Consider the following 20,889-nt stretch of genomic DNA (forward strand, 5'->3'; position numbering starts at 1 on the left):
CATCTTAACCGCAAGATACAGGGTAGCCGACTAGCTCCATCCTACCACAAGCACGATAAAGTGGATTGCCTGAAAATCAAACACAAAAGCTCTCAGTCCACCAGATGGCACGTCGGTGACTCCGCAGCTGATGAGCGAAAAGGGAGAGGAGGTAATGGCACCATTCCAGAAAAGGGCAGTGCACCAGGGAAGGGGGCTTAGAAAAGAGAAAAAGAATAGAGAGTAGGTTGATTGACGCCGTCGGGCCGTGCCGGTTCCCCCGCCCGAGCCAATAATAACCTGGGAATGGTTGTTGGGATGCAGGGTTGGCCTGTCCGGATTTCATTAAAGAACCTGGTATTGATTTAAAGCAAACACGAGTACACGACACCACCAATCATCGGGCCGAGCCAGCAAAAACTAGCTTCTTTTGCTGTTGTGACTCTTGAGACATTTGAATGAAACTAAATGTCTTGGCGACTATTCCTCCCAGCGGGGCTCTCTGGACAACAATTTACACATTTAGAGAATCAGTAAAATGAACAGACAAACCAACATATACAGGGCCACTTCTGTGTTATAAATATGCCTATAGAACCCCTCTGATTTCTTCCCCAATTCCCTTGCAACTACTCAAACAAGACAATAAATCTGGGTTTTACTAAGAACCTCTAAGAACCTCCTCTTTCAAGATGATGATACCGTATTTCTCGGTCTTTATTCTTGCATGCACTGCCTCTGCAATGACCTTGGCTCCACGGGCTGTGTGCAACGCAAAGAATAACTTGGGTTGCCCTAGTGAGGGTGTGATGGGATGTGAAAAGAACGGTGGCCATTCTGTGCGTTGCATGCTATCTAATTAATATTTGTATGCTAACATATAATTTCTAAAGATGAGATGTGTGAAGAACGGGGTTGGTACCAATGTATGGCACTATGCAACAAATTGCCCAGACCGGAACGCACACTGTGACTGCAATACAGGACTGTGCGTTCCCAATTAGAAGTGAAAATCGAGAGCATCGATTCCAGATCAATCGAGTTGAAAGGTGTGCACGGAGTCTCATGAGATCTAGTAGGGGGTGTGAGGGTTATTTGACACTTCAATGCGGAGGCATCTGAGCAAGCTATCTATCATAGGAAGGCCTTCCTACCTGTTGTTCTCTACTTTGTATGCTTGTTGGAGTATTTCTTTCACGTGGTAGCATATCAGTGAAGTCACATTCATCTAATCTAACAACCCCGTTCTATTGCACGCACCTGGCTCGCTATTTTTCTTGATATTTATTCTCCAGATGCACAACAGTTTGTTCTCTGGAGTTCTGTCTGACTTTGGGTCATGTGCAAATCTTCTTCTTTTTCTTCTTCTTCTTCTTCTTCTTCTTCTTCTTGTTCTTCTTCTTCTTCTTCTTCTACTACTACTACTACTACCACCATTAGAGGTTTCTATTCTTGCTCTTTCCTCAGGCCCTTGTGACAAGACTAACTATCAAGCTCCGGGATCAGACACAGGGGATGTCAAGGAATATCTACTAGTCAGGGTAGAAGACCTGTCAAGTAGGGTAAGGATACGTTAGGCAGAAGATAGATAGTAGTTACTAGATACCAAGACAGAAGACTGATTCTTATCTTTCTCTACTATTAATATTACAATTAGGCTGGTGTTTGGCCAGGTTAGGCTAGAGTTGATCAGATTCCTCGCTAAAACCGCCCCGAACCCATCCCGAACCCGGTAATCTCCCGGGTCGGGTCCTTGATCTAGAACACGCTCCTAGGGGCACACGTCAATTCTATTGACTCAGATTGGGAGCCATCATGACTTCATTGCGTAAACGCTCCAAAATGAAAAGGCATCTTCGCCAGTTATTGCGGGAATTGGTATCGTTAATACGGATTGGATGGGGAGTCCATTTACCTCAGGAGCGGCCTCGACCCGTTCTGTAAACCCTTCGCAGCGGTCCCACACGACCGAATTAGCTGAAGAGACACCCGAATCGCCACTGAGAACGAGATCTGACGTCAAAACACGGACATCAATTAGGATTGCCCTCATGCACTAATCCCTTCAGCTATTGAGTCACTGGTATATATCAATATTACCCTCCTCTTTATCGACGCCGTTTGATTTGCTGTTCTAGCAACATCAACTGCATTTGGTAATCTTGCTGTGCATGTTCGCCACTGCGTGCCAAATCAGGAGCGGTGAGTGACCGGCCAGGCTCATCATTGATGCGCAGTTTCAGCCCTGTCTTTTGCGAGCCACCGGCACTCCGTTCGTCGGTGACAGCCGAAGAACGCTGACGCTGACAGTGGCGACTGACACAATTGTAGAACTCCTGCCGCGAGCGAACGCGTGTATCGCAAATTAGACAGAAACGAGGATGTGGCTGTTCTTGTCGGGATTGGTATATTTCCTGTTTACTTGCCCACCTTCCATGTTTCGTGGTTATATGAGCCTGAAATCTATCAGGACTTGGGGCAACTGGGTTGCGTGCAATGGCATCAGGACAGTGAGGGTCAGTGCAATAATAATGGAACCGAACGGCGTGTGTCAATCCTATATGTCGCTTGAAAGCCCCGAGCGTTATATACAAGCGGCTTTCCTCGGGAGAACACAGCCGGCAATACCACTCGAAGTGATGGGAGGGCACAGTCTGAGGCGAGGCGACTTTCTGAGACAGTGGCCGGCTTTGACTGTCGCCATTTGTCGTAGGAGTCCCGGCACTCTCCAAGCTGGGCTCCCTAAGTCGTTGCCTCTGCTGGTCCTGGTGTCGAACTTCATGGTCATCTGACCATGTGGCGCTTGGGGTGTGGGCACAGGAACGTGAGCCGCACGAGCCATTTCGAGGTTCGTCGTTCTCACGATGGTCCTGCATAACAGTAGCCCTAACGGCCGCACCAATGGCGTGCGGATGCCTATCAGGGCTTCTGCCCAAAAGGAGTTCGACCACTGTCTTATGACCGTAGTAGGATGCCCAGTCCAGTGGGGTTCGACCTGCTTGATCGTTCGAGGCTACTTCAACGCCTTTCTTCAATAGGAGCTTCACCACTCCCACACAGCCATTCGAGGCGGCCAATGATAGTGGAGTACGGCTGAAGATATCTTTCGAGCCTAGGTGAAAGCCTTTCTCCAGGAGAAGTTTGACCACTCCCTCGTAGTCATTGCATGCTGCCCACGCTAGTGGAGTTCGACCATCATTATCTCCTGTGTCTGGATTGACAATTCCTTCCAGCAGGAGCCGAACTACTCCCATGTACCCATTAAAGGCTGCCCATGTCAAGGGGAATCGACCAAATGAATCTATAACTTCAGACTGTTCCCCCTGTTGAATCTTGTAAAGGACCACATTTTCTAGCCCAAAGTATGCCGCAAGATGTAGTCCTGTGAACAACCTGGGAACCTGTTAGCTGTAATTCCAGTGAGTTGAAAACTCTTTGCGGGCAAAGAGGCCTTGTACACAGGCATTTAGCCTGGGTATATCTTCAATCAGGGCTATTATCAAGCCCATTCTCATTTATTGTGTCCGAGCATGATGACCCCAGTTTCTCGCTGCCTATGAAAAAAAGGGGTATGCATCTAATCGTGCTTCAAACTCCATGTCTGTGGAACAGGGCCCTATTTTGAAGGAATCAAAAGAGAGATATGTCACGCAAGCTGTTGCAATGTCATGATGTGCGTCTGAGAACCACCTTGTCCACGTTCGTTGGAAGAATTTTTGTGCTGTATAATGTACCAATCGAATGACATCACTTTCTTCGTCAACTGTGACCAAACCTGCACAGACAGAGATAATATCATCCAGGTATAGAAGGTTGTCTCTGTCGAATCCGGACTCAGCTTCCACAGCAATTGCATATCGAAGTTCTAATGTATTCAGCGGTCTTATTGCACAATTGACCCACGATAGAACATCGTGTGCAAGCTTCCATGAATCTATATCCTGCCCTTCAATTCGCTGCATCACATCTTCATATGTATCATTGTATGCTTCAGAACCCTTTGGAAGACTTTTCAGAGTTTTTCTTACTCTTTTGGTTGTTTTTTTCGACTTCACTGCGTCGAAGTGAAGTTGCGCTAGCAGAAACCTAGCTAATTGTTAGCTTGTTCCGTCTTACTCAAACAGGGGAAGTTACTGACATTCCATCAACAGCCTTTGTGATATCAGTTTGAATCTCCTCACTGTGTGAGGTCAGCAGCCTCGATTCACATTGTAATATCCGACTTCTTAAATATTTTTGAACATCTTGATCATGTGCGCGGATTTCCAATTTCCATGCAGTCGTTGAATCTCTCAGTAATCTGCGGAATGAACCTTGAAGTAGCAAAAATATTTACACCGCACGTTGCCTGGAAATTCAGACACTCGGAGATAAACCTTGTTTGACAATTATTATATATCTGGCATTCATCGAGCGCATCGATGACAACGAAGACTCTCGAATACATAGCAGCCACGGATCGGAATGTCGTCGAAATTTCGTCGAATTCTAGTCGTGTCCGTCAATGTCTATGACGGTCATAGAGGCTGCTCACAATATCCGGCAGGGAAGGCCAGCATTGGCTTAATTGCTTTAGAAGGTTTGCTATTAAGTCTTCGACGCTTTGCTCGCTTTGCCGGCGGAAATCGCAGTAGACATACGCAGCCCCAACGGATTTGTCATGTAGGAATCGGGCAGTGATATCATCAGTAACTGCTGCGGTCAGAATTTTTTTCCCTGCGCCGGGAATACCGGGACAGAATAAAGTCTGCTTGTTTAAGCTTATCCATGCCTCGTATACTGCAGAGTCTAAGAACCACTGCCCTGTTCCTGCCTGTCTCCTCTTTAAGAAGTCACTGTGTTGAGGACCATAGTCGATTGGTGTAAGCCATTCAAGGACTTCGAGTTCTTCTTTTCTATCTATGTTCAACTTCATTGCTTCAACATTGGTCTCAGTTCTCGATACAGATCCCAAGACTATAGGGCTTATTAAAAAACAGCTATGAACGTGACAAGTGGCCTTGGGGATAACTAACCGTTGTCAATCATCTCCTTCACTGGGCGCTCCCCATCAACATCACTTGGTTGGACATACTCAAGAAGCTCTTTTGCATACGCCGCTGCGACAGCTGCAGCATACTCTTGCCAATCTTTGGTCTTTTTTGAGTCGGCATAATCGCAAATACCCCGGATCACAAGACATGGAAAATTATTTATCAACCCAGCTGCTTCCATTTCAACACATAACAAATTCCCGCCGAGGCTCTTGTTTAGATTATCACGGAAATGAGCGTCCTTGATAACCTGGTTACCGGACGCTATTAAAACATAGTGCACATATCCTTCTCCGAGTTGGCTCTCTCTAGTGCAATTATTGGGACCGAAAAAAGGGTCCACGAGAGAATCACATCTAGTGTACCTAGGCAACAGTTTGGGCCATTTCTGCCCCATGTCATCCAAATACTGATACATTTTGGGTCCGCTCATCTCATGCCTCGTCTCCAGCTTTGTCAATGCCGTCAGCAGTGCCACCGGGGGATTATTCAGCATGCCAGTCCTTTTGAAGCCACTCTCTGCTTCTGCCTTGCCCAGATCCCACTGGACCACCCCTGGATACTGATCAATAGGCGTACCGACCACGACATCCCCGAGCCTGACTTTTGGTGGAATGCCGCCACCGATACCGACCACAATACCAACCTTAATGGATGGGAAAGTGCCTACCATCCGAGTTGCAACCACCGATGCTGAGTTCGTGCCGTACTGGCCTTTCGGTAAGCAGGCAATGACGATGTTGTGCCTCCCAATGCAGCCCAGGGTGTAAAGTATTAGGGTCGCTTGGTGGTTTTGGTAGATCTGGGTGAATTTGATCTAGCATTTCTGTTGCAGCCGTCTGCTAATGTTGACCCTAATGACCCATACCCATCCAACTGTGTAATTGTTGTGTTCTAGTTTTGTTGCACGGGGATTGCAGTCGTCACTGGGGTTCTGTGCCTTGTTAGCAGCAAGCTCGTTGTCACCACTAAAGTCTTCCTGCCTCGACGACATATTGAAGTCGTTCTGTGGGTTCGCCGAGACAAGAGACCATTCGTGCCTTGAAGGGTAATGATGCTGGGTGCTTTTTGTTCTGAACCCGGACCCGAGGAGCTGATGCGGTGTTCAGGTTGATGTCGCAACGCTTTGACTTGCTTGAAAATAAAAAGATATGATAAAGCGTACAGTGACGAGCAGCGAATCTGTCATTTAGGAAGATGGTACTGTCGACGAGACCTGCGGTGAGGGGAAAGCGACAGCTCCTAGTTCAGCCTCGTGCCGGGTCGCCGCTCAGCCGCACACATGTCTTATACCCTAGTACCTGGGGGATGCACGTACGTCTCGCATCCGGGCCCGCGGATTAGTTCAATTCTCGTGTTCTCCCGTGTTCCCGCCGCCAAAAGTATGTGGCAATCTATTCGCGCCTGTGTTGTTATTGTTATCTATTTTTCTTTCCTTTTTCTTCTCTTCTTTTCTCTTCTTTTCTCTTCTCTTCCCTTCGAAGAATATATACACAGTTAAATTAATAGTATAGTTATTAGTAAGAACTACTCTGAGATATTATATCTATATATTAATATATATATATATATATATAGTAGATATACCAATACTATATATTATTAATACTGTTAGAATTCTTATATAAAGACTTCCTATAATTAGAAATAGATAATATTATCTCCTATATTCTTATTAGTCTTAGTAATACTTTTTTAATATGATATATATATTATATATATCTTACTCTATTATGTTCTAGCCTTATATCCTGCTTCCCTGAGATGCGGGCTTTGTATTTCTCCATCTCTGAATCTATTTTCTGTTTGTGTCCCCTTCTTGTATTGCTTCTTATATTCGATATTATAGAAAAATAGATCCCTTCTTGTACAATTCTATATATTGTCTCTCGATCTGTACTGTCTGTCAGTACGCAGTCTATCTATGGCATCTGGAAAGCTATCTGTGTCGATAGTATAGTAAGTATCCAACTGCAGCGACACCGGAGCTCCGCCAGACTGCCTTAACCGCGATGTTTCAACGGCCGTGGCTGGATTCTGTATATAAGTTCTGTATGTTTCCTGTATCGAGTAGTCTCCCGGTATCTGGCCTACCGGTTTTGTCATATATTCAATAATAACTCTGTATAATAACTGTATTGTATACCCTGCTGGTTATGTATACACAGCTCGGAGGCCGAACAGCGACAACAGATTATATGTCCGTTAACTTTTCAATAGTGTATAGTAGCTCCTTGTCAGTCTTATCTTGTTAGGATAATAAGGGGTTTCTTCTAGATATAAAGTTAGCCTAATGTTAATAGAAGAAGAAGGCAAGAATCAGTGTTCTGTCTGCCTCATATATACTGCTTAGCTTTCTGCCTACGTACCCTTAACTAGTTGGCAGGTCTTCTACCTTAAATAGTAGATATTTCTTTGACATATAATATATTTAGTCCAGTTGCACGTTCAGTTTGAATAATCCCTAAATATGTATTAAACTCTACTGACGCTCAATTACTGTCTAGTTTAAATAAAGTTTAAAGTAGCCCAAACTTCACGTGACTGAGGCTCCAGGGGGTCAGAAAACTATCTTAATTCTATTTAAAAGTCTGACCCCCTTGGAGCTATACCACGTGATTTATAAAATTCTGACCCCTTTCAGCTACTATCATGTGACCAAGGCGGTAGAGGGTCAAAGACTAATTTCTGACCACCCCGCCACTGATAACCCGCATTTGTTGTTTGCTCTTGTTCTGCGTTGCTGGTGGCTCTCGGCCGCCGTATTTAGTTATTACCTAGTCAGTTCTTCCGAGGCTAAAGGAATGATCATCACCATACCATCCGTATCTCTGCCAGCCAAGCATTTTTGCATACATTGTTCGAATAATGGCATGACGTGACAAGAGTGGCTGCAGGTCGGAATGCAGAGAAGAATAACCGAGCAGATAGACGGGTCATTAGATCGGCACCCAAGCAGGGGTAAAAGTAGGGATGCCAGGAAATCAGCGAGCCAAGTCACGATCAGAGCTATGAAGAAAAGCTAAAAACAGAAAAGGCAAAGAAAAATGCTCTATAAGACTTCTAAGTTAGTAGTAAATTTCCATAAATTATCTAGCAAATCATGTATGTAACAAACCATCCGGCTACCAGGATGTTCCTTTCTTGTTTTCTTCTGTAATCTGTCCCCCTTTCTTTAGCATATCTGCTTCAACAAGCACAATCAAATATCTCAACGGACCATCTTCCTTCAAAACCCCGGCAGTGATAACATGCATTTTGGAAATATTCTGTTCCCTGCCCTTCTCTTTTTCGCTGCCCCCTTCAATGCGGAGGAGCCGGGACCAAGTGCCGAGATGCTGGAGAGTATTGGAACCTTGGAGACTATGATCGCATCCTCCGCCAAGGCTCTGAGAGAATACAATGGTGCAGCCACTGATACTCCGGCGCTTGCCTACACTCTGTACTCCACTAGACGACAGACAAAGAAGTTTGTCAGTGACGTACAAAGTAGGGAGAGCTTTACTGCCGCGGACAGCGCTGCGGTTGCCAACCGCACAGTCGATCTCCACGGCCATCTAGTAGATCTCTTGAATATCGGGAGGACTAAGGTACGTCTTCTATCATGTGTGATTGGCGAAAACCGTGGTTGTAACAAAATTCGGTTTCTTGGGCAGATACCATTGGTTAGAGCAGCCGGGTATGGGTCGGTGGCTCAAAAGCTGGTACAGGACTTTCACCAACAGGATAGAGCGTTACAGACGCTCGTCTGGGCCAGAATGGCTACAGTTGATCAGGAAAAAGCGGCAGAAGGGTTTCAGAACTTTGAGCATGCTTATGATGCGTTGTTGAAAGCTTCTCAGGGTTAAATATGTGAAGACATCGCGTTCCTGACAGCGTGTGGTTAACAAAAACGTCTACGGGGTAGATGGATAATTAATCCGCGAGGAAGGCGGCCCGAATCGTGGGATGTATACTGGGAAGGGAAGAACTAAATGATAGAATGCAAGTTTTTAGTGTAAGACAGCTTTGCTGAGTTACAGCCTAAAATAATCGAAACGCATATATGACACAAGGCGTCTATTTCATCTAGATAATCCCAGGAATGAATCGCTTTGTTTTTCGATTCCAAGCTATCCACTTCTCCCCAAACCTCTCTTCCAGCATGTGTTCCTCATCTCGTATGCGTACTCCAAATGCAAGTAGAAAAATAGCAGTTAGTCCGAAGGAGAACATCCACTCCGCGCCTCTCATGTTCTCGGCGAGAGATGTGGTCATGAAACAGCCAAGGGAGCCATCCCAGCTCCAGAACAAGCGACTGCACGCGGCGACCAATACCAACTGTCCGACATATGATGGATGTTGCATGTATTGGTAAATCCCCTGAGTGACAAGTCGGTCCGGAGTAGTTATATGAAAGGTAAAGTTCTCTCCCAAGTGTTTGAAGGCAGCCAGACGAATGGGACCACCGACTAGAAGGATCAAGGCCAACAAGGGGAAAGTAAGGCGACTCCACGTGAACAAACATGTGTTGACATGTGAGGCACCAGGGCATAACGGTGTCGTCAATTGACTTTCCTTCGAGATCAACGACATATGGAGGGAGAGAAAGACATGCCAAAATGCAACAGTCATTATCGCATAGCGGTGGAATATCCATATAGATACGGTGGAAAGAAAGCCGATACGATCATGTTGAATGTGACGCTGAAAACGGTCCGGCTGGGGTGGTGTGAAACAGATCGCCGTGAGCCAACCTGCAATGAGAAGTAGGAGACTGAGGATAATCGAGAACACTACCATAGTGATAGTGAAGCACCATTACTCAATGTGCTGATGTGCTTGCTCGACTGCATCCCAATTACGTCTCCGACTTGGAGCTTTATGATAGCTTAGGTGATGTACTAGGTTTTGAGGAATGCATCCCTTGCAGGATGATCTCTAGTACTGGTTTGCTCGCGCATTTGATTTGTCTTACCCCTTCGCCCCATCCAGTATTTCAACAGGACCAACACTGATCGTGGAATGGACTTATTCTGCATGGTCGGAGTGCCGATCATTTTGTACGCTAGGAGCTGTCTCCTCGGAGTGGCTCCACGATGAGATATATCATATCATACATCAAGCCACGTATGCATATCCACCCATAATCAGGTTTTTCTGTGTCATTGATATTCGTGTACTCCGTACATGCCGGCACCCTCTCCTACAAGGGCCAAAATGGCAACGTTTACTTTAGATACATGACAAGTGTTAGAGCACCAAAGTAAATATATATGTTGCGCGAAAAACCATGTAGTGGTATACTTACCATCCGAAGTCCATTTTGAATGAAACGGGCTGAGATCTTCAGGTTTTACTATCATGACCTTCTCCATATGTATGTATATGATTCATTATTGTCAAGTGCCAGAAGGATTGTTATCGCATAATCCATGACTTAATCTGTAATCATAACCCGTGAAATTTCTTTGTAAACAGCTAAACGCCAGCAACCTTCGGACGCAAATACATCCTCCTGAGGTTTTTCGCTAATCCTAACTTCTCCCAGATCCAGATACACCATTTAGTAATATCAGCTTGGTACCAATGGACCCCATTCCTGTAGTCGTAAGGGAATGCATGGTGAAAGTTATGCCACCCTTCTCCGAAAGAAACGAAACCGAGGAGCCAATTATTGCGTGCAGAGGATCTTGTCGAGAACGGCTGAGTACCCGCCCAGTGGGCAAGTGAGTTGATACAGAAGGTGACATGCCAGGTCCATACGAGTCGGAAACAAGTCGCGTACACAAATCCGCCTCGAAGGTCGTCCCATACAAAGTGGGCGACGGACACTGGTAGGATCAACCCTGTAATGGCTGCTATAGCGACATAATACCGTTGTTGCCACTCGACTATGGGGTCTTGTTTCAAGTCGGACAGGTCAACCTTCCCCCAAGTTTGTTCCCCATTTCTCATGAGAAGCCATCCGATGTGCGAATAAAAGAGTCCTCTCTTAGCATTGTATGGGTCTCGGTCGGTGTCGACATACCGATGATGCGCTCGATGGTGTCGCACCCACCACATAATAGACCATTGGCAGGTACTGGCCCCAAAGGCCGCGAGGAAATACTTCAACGGGCGGCTTGCTTGATATGACCTATGGGACCATAGACGGTGATACCCTGCCCGAGAGGCTGTTAGCGCAAATCAACAGATTCACACGGCGCACGCAGTTGGTTAATACCCGCAGTCATAGAAACACCGCCAAGGCATTGCAGGAAAACCTGCCAGATCAAGGTCTTAGACTGATAATGCACATGCGAGTACCCATAGTAAAGTACCAGTGGTGGAAAAGCCAAAAAGGCCAGTTGGAACCAGTCTACTGATCTTAACAAGCATCCAGTAGTCAAAAGCATGGTTCGGACGTTATCCTACCCTCCGGGATGTGCTCTTTAGTAGTAGTACTGAGTCGATTTGATATCATCAAGGACGCCATATATGCTTATGAATGTATGACCCACCTATGGGTAAACACTGGGGGTTTGTGAACCACAGGACACCCGAAATCGAGTAAGGTTTGCCTCTGCTTGGAGAAATATGTGACAGCGGAATGACTTTTTACCTAAACAAGGGGTATTGGAAGAAAAGGCTCTCGCTGGAGTATTTCCTTGGCTCAGCAATGCAAGGGATATTCAGTTAGATAGCTTTTGGAAAATCAATATTACCTATCCAATTAACTATCGGTAACGTCATACCCTGTATGAGCTTCACCCCACTTTGTAGACTCGAGAAACCAATATGCTTTTACCTGGCCTAGGGCCGTTCCATCCTTGCAGCACCCCCATACACAATACTGGTAGAGGATTCTCCACGCAAACTCAGTCTCGCGGGAAAGCGGGCGATTTCTGCAATTAGAGGGTTCCCATTTCAGCCCGAAAAGTAGACCCACTGTACATTTATACCTTCCCAAAGTCCTAACTTTACTTTGTCGTTACACGGATGCATTCCAATTCGGCTGCTGCTCCAGTTGACAGATCACTGTCCAGTGAAGGCTTACAACATTTCGTGAGTTGTCATAATTGAATTGAAAAGCAGAGGCACTCTAATATACGTAATTTAGCACACTGGAACCGATAGATACAACACAACTTCGACCAACATGAAAGCCAGCAAGCGCTACGAGAGCACACCGGTGAACCCGTGCAATGTATCTAACGTCCCGCGTCCTAGTGCATACACCCCAATAGCTATTGTAGGAATGGCAATGAGGCTTCCTGGGGGCATTAGATCGGATAAAGAATTTTGGGACTTAATGGTGCAAAGAAAAGACGCTCGTTGTGAGGTCCCCGAATCCCGCTACAATATAGGAAGCTTCTACAGTGACTCGAAGATGCATACGGTGAAGACAAAGTATGGGTACTTCCTAGAAGAGGATCCAGCCTACTTTGACGCGCCGTTTTTTTCAATTAGTAGCTATGAAGCTGCCCGTCTGGACCCTCAACAAAGACTTTTGCTGGAGGTTGTATGGGAGTGCATGGAAAATGCTGGACAGCAGGACTGGATGGGCAAAGATATTGGATGCTATGTGGGCGTCTTCGGTGAAGACTGGCTTGATCTATCAAGTAAAGATACTAGCCATGTTGATCGATACCATGTCCTAGGCACAGGGAACTTTGCGCTGGCTAATCGTGTTTCCTTTGAATACGATCTCAAGGGCCCTAGGTACGACCTCACTTTGCGGGCGGATTCACCAGAGAACTAAAATTTATGAGCTAAATGAGTGTTAATCTAGTATGACTTTGCAAACGGGGTGCTCGTCATCATTGGTCGGCCTTCATGAAGCTTGCCAGGCTCTGCAGATGGGGGATTGCGCTGGCGCAATTGTAGCAGGGTCGAACATTATTCTAACCCCGACTATGACAACCACGATGTCGGATAATATGGTTCTCTCCCCAGATGGTATATGTAAGACATTTGATGCTAATGCCGATGGCTATGGGCGTGGGGAGGCTATCAATGCTATTTACATTAAGCCGCTCGACACTGCCCTGAGAGACGGTGATCCCGTTAGAGCTATTATCCGGTCGACATCCACAAACTGTGATGGAAAGACACCGAGTATAACTATGCCTGGTTCAGAAACGCAAAGACAGCTTATCGAGAAAGCGTATAAAAGGGCTGAAATAGAGGATATCACTGAAACTGCATTTTTCGAGCTTCATGGAACGGGCACGGCCGTTGGGGACCGAGCAGAAACGTCAGTTGTCGCTGAGCTTTTCCGAGGGAAAGGAACATATATTGGCGCGGTTAGTCAATTGTAGGTGGTTCGTAAGAGAGGTGATGTTGATTTATCACAGGTCAAACCGAATATCGGCCACTCTGAAGGGGCATCCGGCATCACGAGTGTGATCAAAGCAGTATTGGCCCTAGAACACCAGGTGATACCACCCAATATACATTTCAATCAGCGAAACCCTAAAAGTAAGATATCGTCCATCTCCATTTTTTTTCTCTTTTGTCCAAGTCAACTTCATTAAAAGACGATCACTTTCTAAAACGCCGAAACAGTCCCTTTCGAAGAGGCAAAGCTTCAAGTCCCCATTACCCAGGTACCGTGGCCAAGGGACAGGAAGTTGCGAGCCAGTGTGAATTGCTTTGGTATCGGTGGTGCTAACGCACATGTAAGGCAACGGTACCTGTCATGCGTACATAAAGTGCTCATTATCTTCTCCAGGTTATCCTTGATTCGCCTTCATTGTTTCGCAAATTTAGTGCGGAGGAGACATCCCCTAAGTGGCCTCAAAGTTCTTACCCTCTTCTTCTGTCCGCAGGTAGCGAAAAAGCACTACAAAGTCGTATTCGCGATATTAAGCTGTATATCGACCGTGAACGCCCTGACCTCCATCAGCTTGCCCATACTCTATCTGCAAGGCGGGAGCATTTGCAGTACCGTACCTATCTGGTAGGCCAAGACGATGTGCCTCTTACCGTTCCGGATCCTCCAATCCGTCGCGCTATATTGCCAAGCTTAACATTCGTCTTTACCGGACAAGGGGCTCAATGGGTTGGGATGGGAAATGAATTACTGCAGAGCTTTCCCTGTTTTGCTAATACCATTGATGATATGGAAAAGGTGCTACAAAATTTGGAAATTCCCCCAAAATGGAGAATACGAGGTAAAGCGTTATGATGTCCGCTGTCATGGTACCATTGAGACTAACAATTTGGTAGAAGAGCTTTTGCTGACTGGCGAGAAAGCTCGCATGGATGACCCAGAGCTATCGCAGCCGTTGTGCACTGCAGTGCAAATAGGCATCGTAAACCTCCTTAGCACATGGGGCATCCACCCTGTGTCGGTGATTGGACACTCTAGCGGCGAAATTGGTAAGCCCCTCACAGTGAAAAAGTTACCCTCCATTTCATCATCGCTTTGCGACCTCCATTGTAATGAGCAAGTTAACAGTAGGATAGCGGCTGCATACGCAGCGAAGGCCATTCCGTTATCAAGTGCTATTATCTTGGCTTATTACCGGGGGAAGATCGCCAAACAAAGCCCAGAAGGAGCAATGGCGGCTTTGGGCATGAGCTCTGCAGACTTCGAGCCATATATGACCGACGGTATCATGGTCGCCTGCGAAAATAGTCCTCAAAGTATCACCATTTCAGGGGATGTGGACAAGATCAACAAGGTAATACTTGCTGTATCGGAAAGTCAGCCTTCAATATTTCAGCGGAGACTTGCGGTGAATATTGCATATCATTCGTGTATGTGGCCATGGCCTCTTCCATTGTGCAAAAATCAACTAACAATTCATGTAGATCATATGCATGCCCTGGGAGATGACTATGAGGCAGCTATTAGGAGCTCACTTCAACTGAATGAAGAAATGGTCCCTCTCTATTCAACCATGTCTGGAGATATCATCACTACCCCGAGGAGACTCGGTGCACACTACTGGCGGCAGAACCTGGTATCACCTGTTTTGTTTTCGACAGCCATGAATAGAATCGTCCAGACTGACTCCAATGATCGCATTTTCCTCGAGATAGGGCCTCATTCAGCGTTATCAGGTCCAGTGCGACAAACTCTGGAGGCAGCAAACGTGCCACAACTCACCCCATATATCCCAGCACAGGTAAGGGGACGGGATCAGGTGAGCTGCATATGGTCGGCGATTGGCGAGCTTTACACATATGGGATACCCATAGACTTCCATCGGCTCACTAGCGAGACACCTGTCCTGACTGACCTTCCGGCCTACCCATGGGATCACGATGTAAAGTTATGGAACGAAGCAGCTGCCACACATCGCTGGAGGTTTCGTCAATTTCCAGAGCATGAGCTCCTGGGCTCGTTGGTTCCCAGCGCTAGTAATCTGGAGCCAGTATGGAGGAACATTCTCCGATACGAAGATGTATCCTGGCTCAATGACCATCGCGTGGCTGGGCATATTGTTTTTCCCGCAGCGGGGTATATCGCAATGATAGGAGAGGCAATACGCCAGATTACCGACAGTGAGAGTTTCTCGATAAAGAACATGTGCTTCAAAACGCCTCTTATCCTCCATGATATGCTCCCAGTTGAGGTAGTCACTACATTGAAACGTATCAGACTCACGGATACTCTCGAATCAGATTGGTATGACTTCGCAATCATGGCTGATAACGGCAAGGACTGCACTAAGCATTGCCATGGTCAAGCTCGCCTCGGTTCAGACTCATATGATGACTTGGCTCGAACTATCAGAAAGCCATTTCCTCGCCATGTACCATCCCAGCCATGGTATCGGGCCATGAAGAAATTAGGTCTGGACTACGGACCTCACTTTCAGCAGCTCAAAAACATTACTGCTGATCCCAAGTCCTACCGTGCAACTGCAACTGTAGCAGATACTGGAACGTGGCTTGAATCTAACTACTCACTACGTCCAACAATCATTGATCAGGCCATACAGCTTGCAGGGGTCGCAGCCTGCCAGGGGCTCTCCCGCCGCATGAATAGGCTTTACATCCCAGCGTTTGTTGAGCGGCTATATATGTCAAAGCAAGAGTTGAAAGAAGGTACGGACTTTTGGCTGGAGTCGACGCCGCGTTCTATTTCAGAAGCCATGCTACATGGGAATGCACTCGTTGCAGCCGGTGATGATATCGCATTGTCAATACAAGGAGCAATGCTTCTCCCCCTGGAAAGTGAACATGTCCGTAGTCTTTTCAGCGACCCCCTATCCAGCCGCATCGAGTGGAAACCGGACTATAGTTTGCTGCCACCAGGGAGGCTATTGGTACCTCCTTGCAAAAGACCAAATAGAGCCCTACTTGCCGAGGTAGTCGACCTGTGCTTCCTGGAGGCAGCTTATATAGCTAGCAATACAGGATCCTGGCCCATATACCTCCAGGGCTACTGGGACAAGATCCATGCCACCAGTCTCAAAACGGATGTTGTCTGCCGCCCAGCTGCACCAGGCCCAGATCATTGTGTGTTGAGTCAGACTACGTATCGACGAAGTCGTTTGAGGGATTTGACCTCATCACTAAGTGAACAGCAGGAATATGTCCCACGGCTTGCTAATGCGATGATCATCACATTGGACAATCTCCCTTCAGTTCTTGCTGGAGCTGTCGCGCCTGATCAGGTTGTAGATCAGAAAGTCCGCGACGACATTCTTTTCGACCCATTGTCAACACACCATACATGGCACCGTCTGTTATCCTTGTTGGGGCATTCTAATGCCAAGCTAAGGGTACTTGAGCTTACAGGAGGCGCCAGCGCTAGTACAGAAGTTGCCATTGAATGTTTGAGGACTCCGACAGGGGCACCTGCGTATTCAAACTATACATGGGCAGGCCCTACAGAGGTATCAATTGCTTCAGCCAAGGAACGATTGATAAATCACAAAGATATCACATTCAAAGTACTGAATCCTAGCCAAGACCCTCTTTCACAAGGATTTAAGTTGCAAGAGTTCGATTTGGTTATTGCCTCTCATGTAATCTTCCTACATTCCTATCAAATATGTTTCATTCTCATCAAGCGCATAGGCTCTGCGGTCCGTCAGAAATGTGGAGAAATGTCTCCGAAATATCCACAAGCTTCTTGCACCTGGAGGGTGTCTCCTTGTCCAAGAGATTTTTCAAGGTACATATGTTCTGCTTTCTTCATCTTATGAATACCAGCTCACATCCAACAGATATCCCTTGCATAGACTTTATTATGGTATGATTGTATTTTTTTATCACATTGATCCCGCTAACAGCCCTTGACAGGGTATTCTCCCGGACTGGCACATGGACAGAGTACAGGAAGAGCGCGATGTGCGCCACAGGTGGGATTTGCAACTTCGAAACGCTGGATTTGATGGCGTTGATAGCGTTGCTTTTGATGATCAGGAGCCATTCAGACTTAATATTAACCTCTTGTCAAAAAAGAAAGCACACAGCTCGTCTGACAAGGGTATCCGCCTTGTGCACGGGGCCGACAGAGAATGGGCGCAAAGACTCAAAATGTGTCTCGAGAACAACGGACATACCGTCAGCGAAGGCACGCTCGAGGATGGACCGACTCAACGAGAAGACACTATATTTCTTCTAGATCTGGAGAGCCCGTTCTTGAGTGACATATCAGAACCGCAGTATGCCGCGTTGAAGTCCTATCTGACTGGTACTAGAAACTCTCGTATTTTGTGGGTCACACAATGCGTGCAAACAGCCTGCGCTGATCCACGTTATGCACTGATTCTGGGGCTAGCCCGGAGTATCAGGAATGAGATGATGATGGATATAGCGACGCTTGAGCTGGATACACTCGATGATACAGGACTGCATGCCATTGCACCTGTATATCAGAAGTTCCAACAGCAGGTTGATGCCGACCATGCGCAGGTTGACTATGAGTATTCTTTAGTTGATGGAACAATCTACACTGCTAGATTCCACTGGTTTCCCTTGTCCGAGCATTTCCATTCTCCTCTTAATGATGAAGGGCCGAGGAAACTATCAGTGCGGACAGCTGGATCACTGGACACATTGGAGTGGGTTCCTGCCGGGCCGTTACACCTGAACGAGCATGAGGTGGAGGTGGAGGTTCGTTATTGCGGTCTGAATTTCAAGGTAAGTATCAGATTTAATATCCCCAGTCTATATGCCAGCCCCGCTAACTTTCTAGGATGTAATGATTTCGATGGGTGTTTTAGGTAAACCAGAGGATATGGGATTGGAAGGTAGCGGAGTTGTGCGGCAGGTTGGCACATCTGTGAAATCTCTTCAAGTGGGTGACAGGGTCGTGCTTGCTGGAAAGGGTATCTTTCAAACTCGTATAGTCGTACCAGAGAGATGCTGCTTGAAAGTTCCCCAGACCCTCTCACTAGAGCAGGCCGCAACTATGCCCGTCGTCTATGCAACAGCCATACATTCTCTTGTCGAGCTGGGAGGTCTACGAAAAGGCCAAGTAAGTTGATATATCCCGCTCTAGTGTCAGCTGCTTCATTATGCTAATCATCTCCAATAGTCGGTTCTGATACACAGTGCTTGCGGTGGTGTTGGGCTGGCTGCCATTCAGGTCTGTCAGGCGATAGGCGCAGAGGTTGGTTTACAGACATTCCCCGATTTTGTACCAGTGGTATCTAACTGTGCCCGACAAGATCTATACTACTGTTGGAAACCAACAAAAGCGAGACTTTCTGAAAGATACGTTCAATATCAGCGAAAACCGCATATTTGACTCTCGGAGCACATCATTCCTCCCATCGCTCATGCGTGAGACAAACGGAAAAGGGGTAAATATCGTTCTTAATTCACTTTCCGGTAAGCTTTTGCACGCATCCTGGCAATGCGTGGCAGAATTTGGACGAATGATAGAGCTTGGCAAGCGAGATTTTCTGGGCCACGGAATGCTCGCCATGGATGCGTTCGAATCTAATAGAGCGTTCTTTGGCGTCGACATGGCTCGTCTCGGTGAGGAATGGCCGGATGACTTTCAGAGGTATGCTACAGGCCATTATACTCTCTACTAGCGGTTCAAGATACTAATGACTTGCTTCCAAAAAGGTTGCTGGAGCAATCTATGCAGTGGTTCTTGGACGGGAAAATTCAACCAATCCACCCTACAAGGCTATTCGATGCCAGCGAAATTATTGACGCATTTAGGTACATGCAGAAGGGAGTTCATCTAGGAAAAATAGTGATAAATATCCCTGAAGCGCCATCAGAACTCCCAGTTTGGGGATCCAAACAAGACTTTGCGTTACCTTCGACGGGTTCATGCCTCCTGGTGGGTGGCCTCGGAGGCCTTGGCAAAGCTGCGTCTACATGGATGGCAGAGAAGGGAGCCCGTCATATTGTCTACCTTTCCCGATCAGCTGGGTCAATCGGCCACATTGACTTTATTAGGGAGATGGAAGCCCAAGGGTGCAAGATTAGTCTTATTCAAGGGGATGTGTGCAACCCGGACGACGTGCGACGTGCAGTTTCTTCCTGTGATGCCCCTTTACTGGGTGTTATCCAGATGTCGGCAGTTTTAGACGTAGGTAACTCCCCATTTACTGTGGTTCAGTGCTGTGCTTAACCATTATACAAACTTTTAGGACCGGTCTTTCACAGAAATGTCCTATGATGACTGGTACAGACCTATTAACCCCAAGGTTGTCGGCACGTGGAACCTCCATAATGCAACGTTAGACCTTGATATAGAGTTTTTCGTTGTATTTAGCAGCATCTCCGGCCTTTGCGGCAATGCTGGTCAGGCTAATTATGCTTCTGCGAACACATATCTTGATTCCCTTGTCCAACATCGGCGTGGTTGTGGGCTCCCAGCCTCGGTTTTGGACCTTGGTGTGGTAGAGGAGATCGGATGCGCTACCCAAAACCAAAAGATCCTAGATTGGGCCCGTGCATCATCTCTCCGCCTGCTGCAGGAGAGAGAGGTGCTAGACTCGCTGCAAGTAGCCATCAGCCGCTCGCACGACCCACTGAACCTTCCTACGGGGCCGCCGATATGCAGCGTACTAGCGATCGGGATGGAGTATCTTAAGCCAGTGGGGGGTTCCGGTATTGAGCCAATCTGGGGGCGGGATGCTCGGTTCAGTGCCTATACTAATCACCAATCTTCGGTTAATCATGAGGAGACCGGTACCGGAGAAGCCTTACGTGACCTGATGGCATCTATTCAGCAGTGTCCCGATACTCTTGACAAGGTTGAGACTAGGAATACGATACTCAGTGAGCTAGCCAAGCTTTTCATGACCTACCAAGCTTGCTCACCCGATACATCCGACGATGCGATCTCTCATGTGTCGATAGATTCACTTATGTGCATGGAGATCAGTAACTACTGTCGAAGGAAACTAGTTATCAGTATTTCGACTGTGGCCATCGCGAAAGCTGGGACCCTTGGAGGGCTTACTGATTTGATTCTTGAACATATGCGGTCCAAGTATCTAGATTGCCACTGAGTAGGAGATTGTATCTTACACTTAGGCCATTTTCCACGCCGGTGGATTGATAATGGATATCGTGTTTAATGTATGTTCCTCTACGACGATTATGGATCCTGTATAGATCAGTGTGAAAGGATGAAGCTGCGAAGAAGTTGAAAGTGAAAAATACGGTACTTCATACTGTGATTATGCAGAGGTAAGCTGAGAACAGCTATCTATACCCTATATATAGGGTGACGCCGCACTAGGCCTAGGAAAGGACCGCAAAGACTAGAGTGGCACGGGTTCCCTGCTGGACCCGACCCGAACCCGCCCCAACCCGAGCGGGTTTTTCTTGGCATTACAATATCGAGTTTCTAACTTTTTTGTAGATTTTTATATAGATTTAGAATATATTTATTTATTTAATCAAGTTTAACGTCCATATGGAGCCAATCGGCTATGACAGACACATGCGTCTAGGCAGTGGTCTAGGCCACTGCCTC

The 20,889-nt window shown here is 46.8% G+C and overlaps 5 protein-coding genes across 5 annotated transcripts; 2 read left to right on the forward strand and 3 right to left on the reverse strand.

Annotated features, from left to right (window-relative positions):
- Positions 1 to 457: 457 nt before the first annotated feature.
- Positions 458 to 1,327, reverse strand: BDV27DRAFT_129746 (uncharacterized protein). The gene is made up of 2 exons (XM_032067273.1): positions 873 to 1,327; positions 458 to 818 (listed from the first exon to the last, which is right to left on the reverse strand). The coding sequence occupies exons 1-2, from the start codon at positions 1,044 to 1,046 to the stop codon at positions 651 to 653; spliced, it is 342 nt and encodes a 113-aa protein (XP_031926669.1). The 5' UTR covers positions 1,047 to 1,327; the 3' UTR covers positions 458 to 650.
- Positions 1,328 to 2,087: 760 nt separating this feature from the next.
- On the reverse strand, positions 2,088 to 6,006 carry BDV27DRAFT_165405 (uncharacterized protein; the record flags this gene model as incomplete). Its single annotated transcript, XM_032073919.1, has 10 exons — positions 2,088 to 2,767; positions 2,879 to 3,372; positions 3,412 to 3,489; positions 3,574 to 3,977; positions 4,008 to 4,065; positions 4,118 to 4,268; positions 4,318 to 4,378; positions 4,514 to 4,935; positions 4,995 to 5,795; positions 5,940 to 6,006. The coding sequence occupies 10 exons, from the start codon at positions 6,004 to 6,006 to the stop codon at positions 2,088 to 2,090; spliced, it is 3,216 nt and encodes a 1,071-aa protein (XP_031926670.1).
- A 2,257-nt stretch (positions 6,007 to 8,263) lies between these two features.
- Positions 8,264 to 8,860, forward strand: BDV27DRAFT_158681 (uncharacterized protein; the record flags this gene model as incomplete). The annotated part of the gene is made up of 1 exon (XM_032072732.1): positions 8,264 to 8,860. One exon carries the CDS (start codon positions 8,264 to 8,266, stop codon positions 8,858 to 8,860), a length of 597 nt encoding a protein of 198 aa, XP_031926671.1.
- Positions 8,861 to 10,472: 1,612 nt separating this feature from the next.
- BDV27DRAFT_165406 (acyl-CoA desaturase) lies at positions 10,473 to 11,389 on the reverse strand (the record flags this gene model as incomplete). The annotated part of the gene is made up of 2 exons (XM_032073920.1): positions 10,473 to 11,155; positions 11,218 to 11,389. 2 exons carry the CDS (start codon positions 11,387 to 11,389, stop codon positions 10,473 to 10,475), a joined length of 855 nt encoding a protein of 284 aa, XP_031926672.1.
- Positions 11,390 to 12,132: 743 nt separating this feature from the next.
- On the forward strand, positions 12,133 to 20,419 carry BDV27DRAFT_165411 (ketoacyl-synt-domain-containing protein; the record flags this gene model as incomplete). Its single annotated transcript, XM_032073921.1, has 16 exons — positions 12,133 to 12,695; positions 12,766 to 13,279; positions 13,331 to 13,454; positions 13,542 to 13,654; positions 13,708 to 14,149; positions 14,205 to 14,357; positions 14,445 to 14,738; positions 14,793 to 16,960; positions 17,013 to 17,109; positions 17,162 to 17,187; positions 17,274 to 18,080; positions 18,136 to 18,417; positions 18,478 to 18,552; positions 18,611 to 18,951; positions 19,017 to 19,491; positions 19,553 to 20,419. 16 exons carry the CDS (start codon positions 12,133 to 12,135, stop codon positions 20,417 to 20,419), a joined length of 7,341 nt encoding a protein of 2,446 aa, XP_031926673.1.
- Between the last annotated feature and the right edge of the window lie 470 nt (positions 20,420 to 20,889).

This window comes from Aspergillus caelatus, assembly GCF_009193585.1.
Source record: "Aspergillus caelatus strain CBS 763.97 unplaced genomic scaffold BDV27scaffold_110, whole genome shotgun sequence".
Taxonomy (NCBI): Eukaryota; Fungi; Ascomycota; class Eurotiomycetes; order Eurotiales; family Aspergillaceae; genus Aspergillus; species Aspergillus caelatus.

Bases quoted from the DNA above. Each gene is read 5' to 3' on its own strand.
- BDV27DRAFT_129746 (XM_032067273.1), bottom strand. From the start codon at position 1,046: ATGAGACTCCGTGCACACCTTTCAACTCGATTGATCTGGAATCGATGC. The intron at 819-872 runs CTTTAGAAATTA...CATGCAACGCAC, and splicing joins CCGTTCTTCACACATCTCAT to AGAATGGCCACCGTTCTTTT.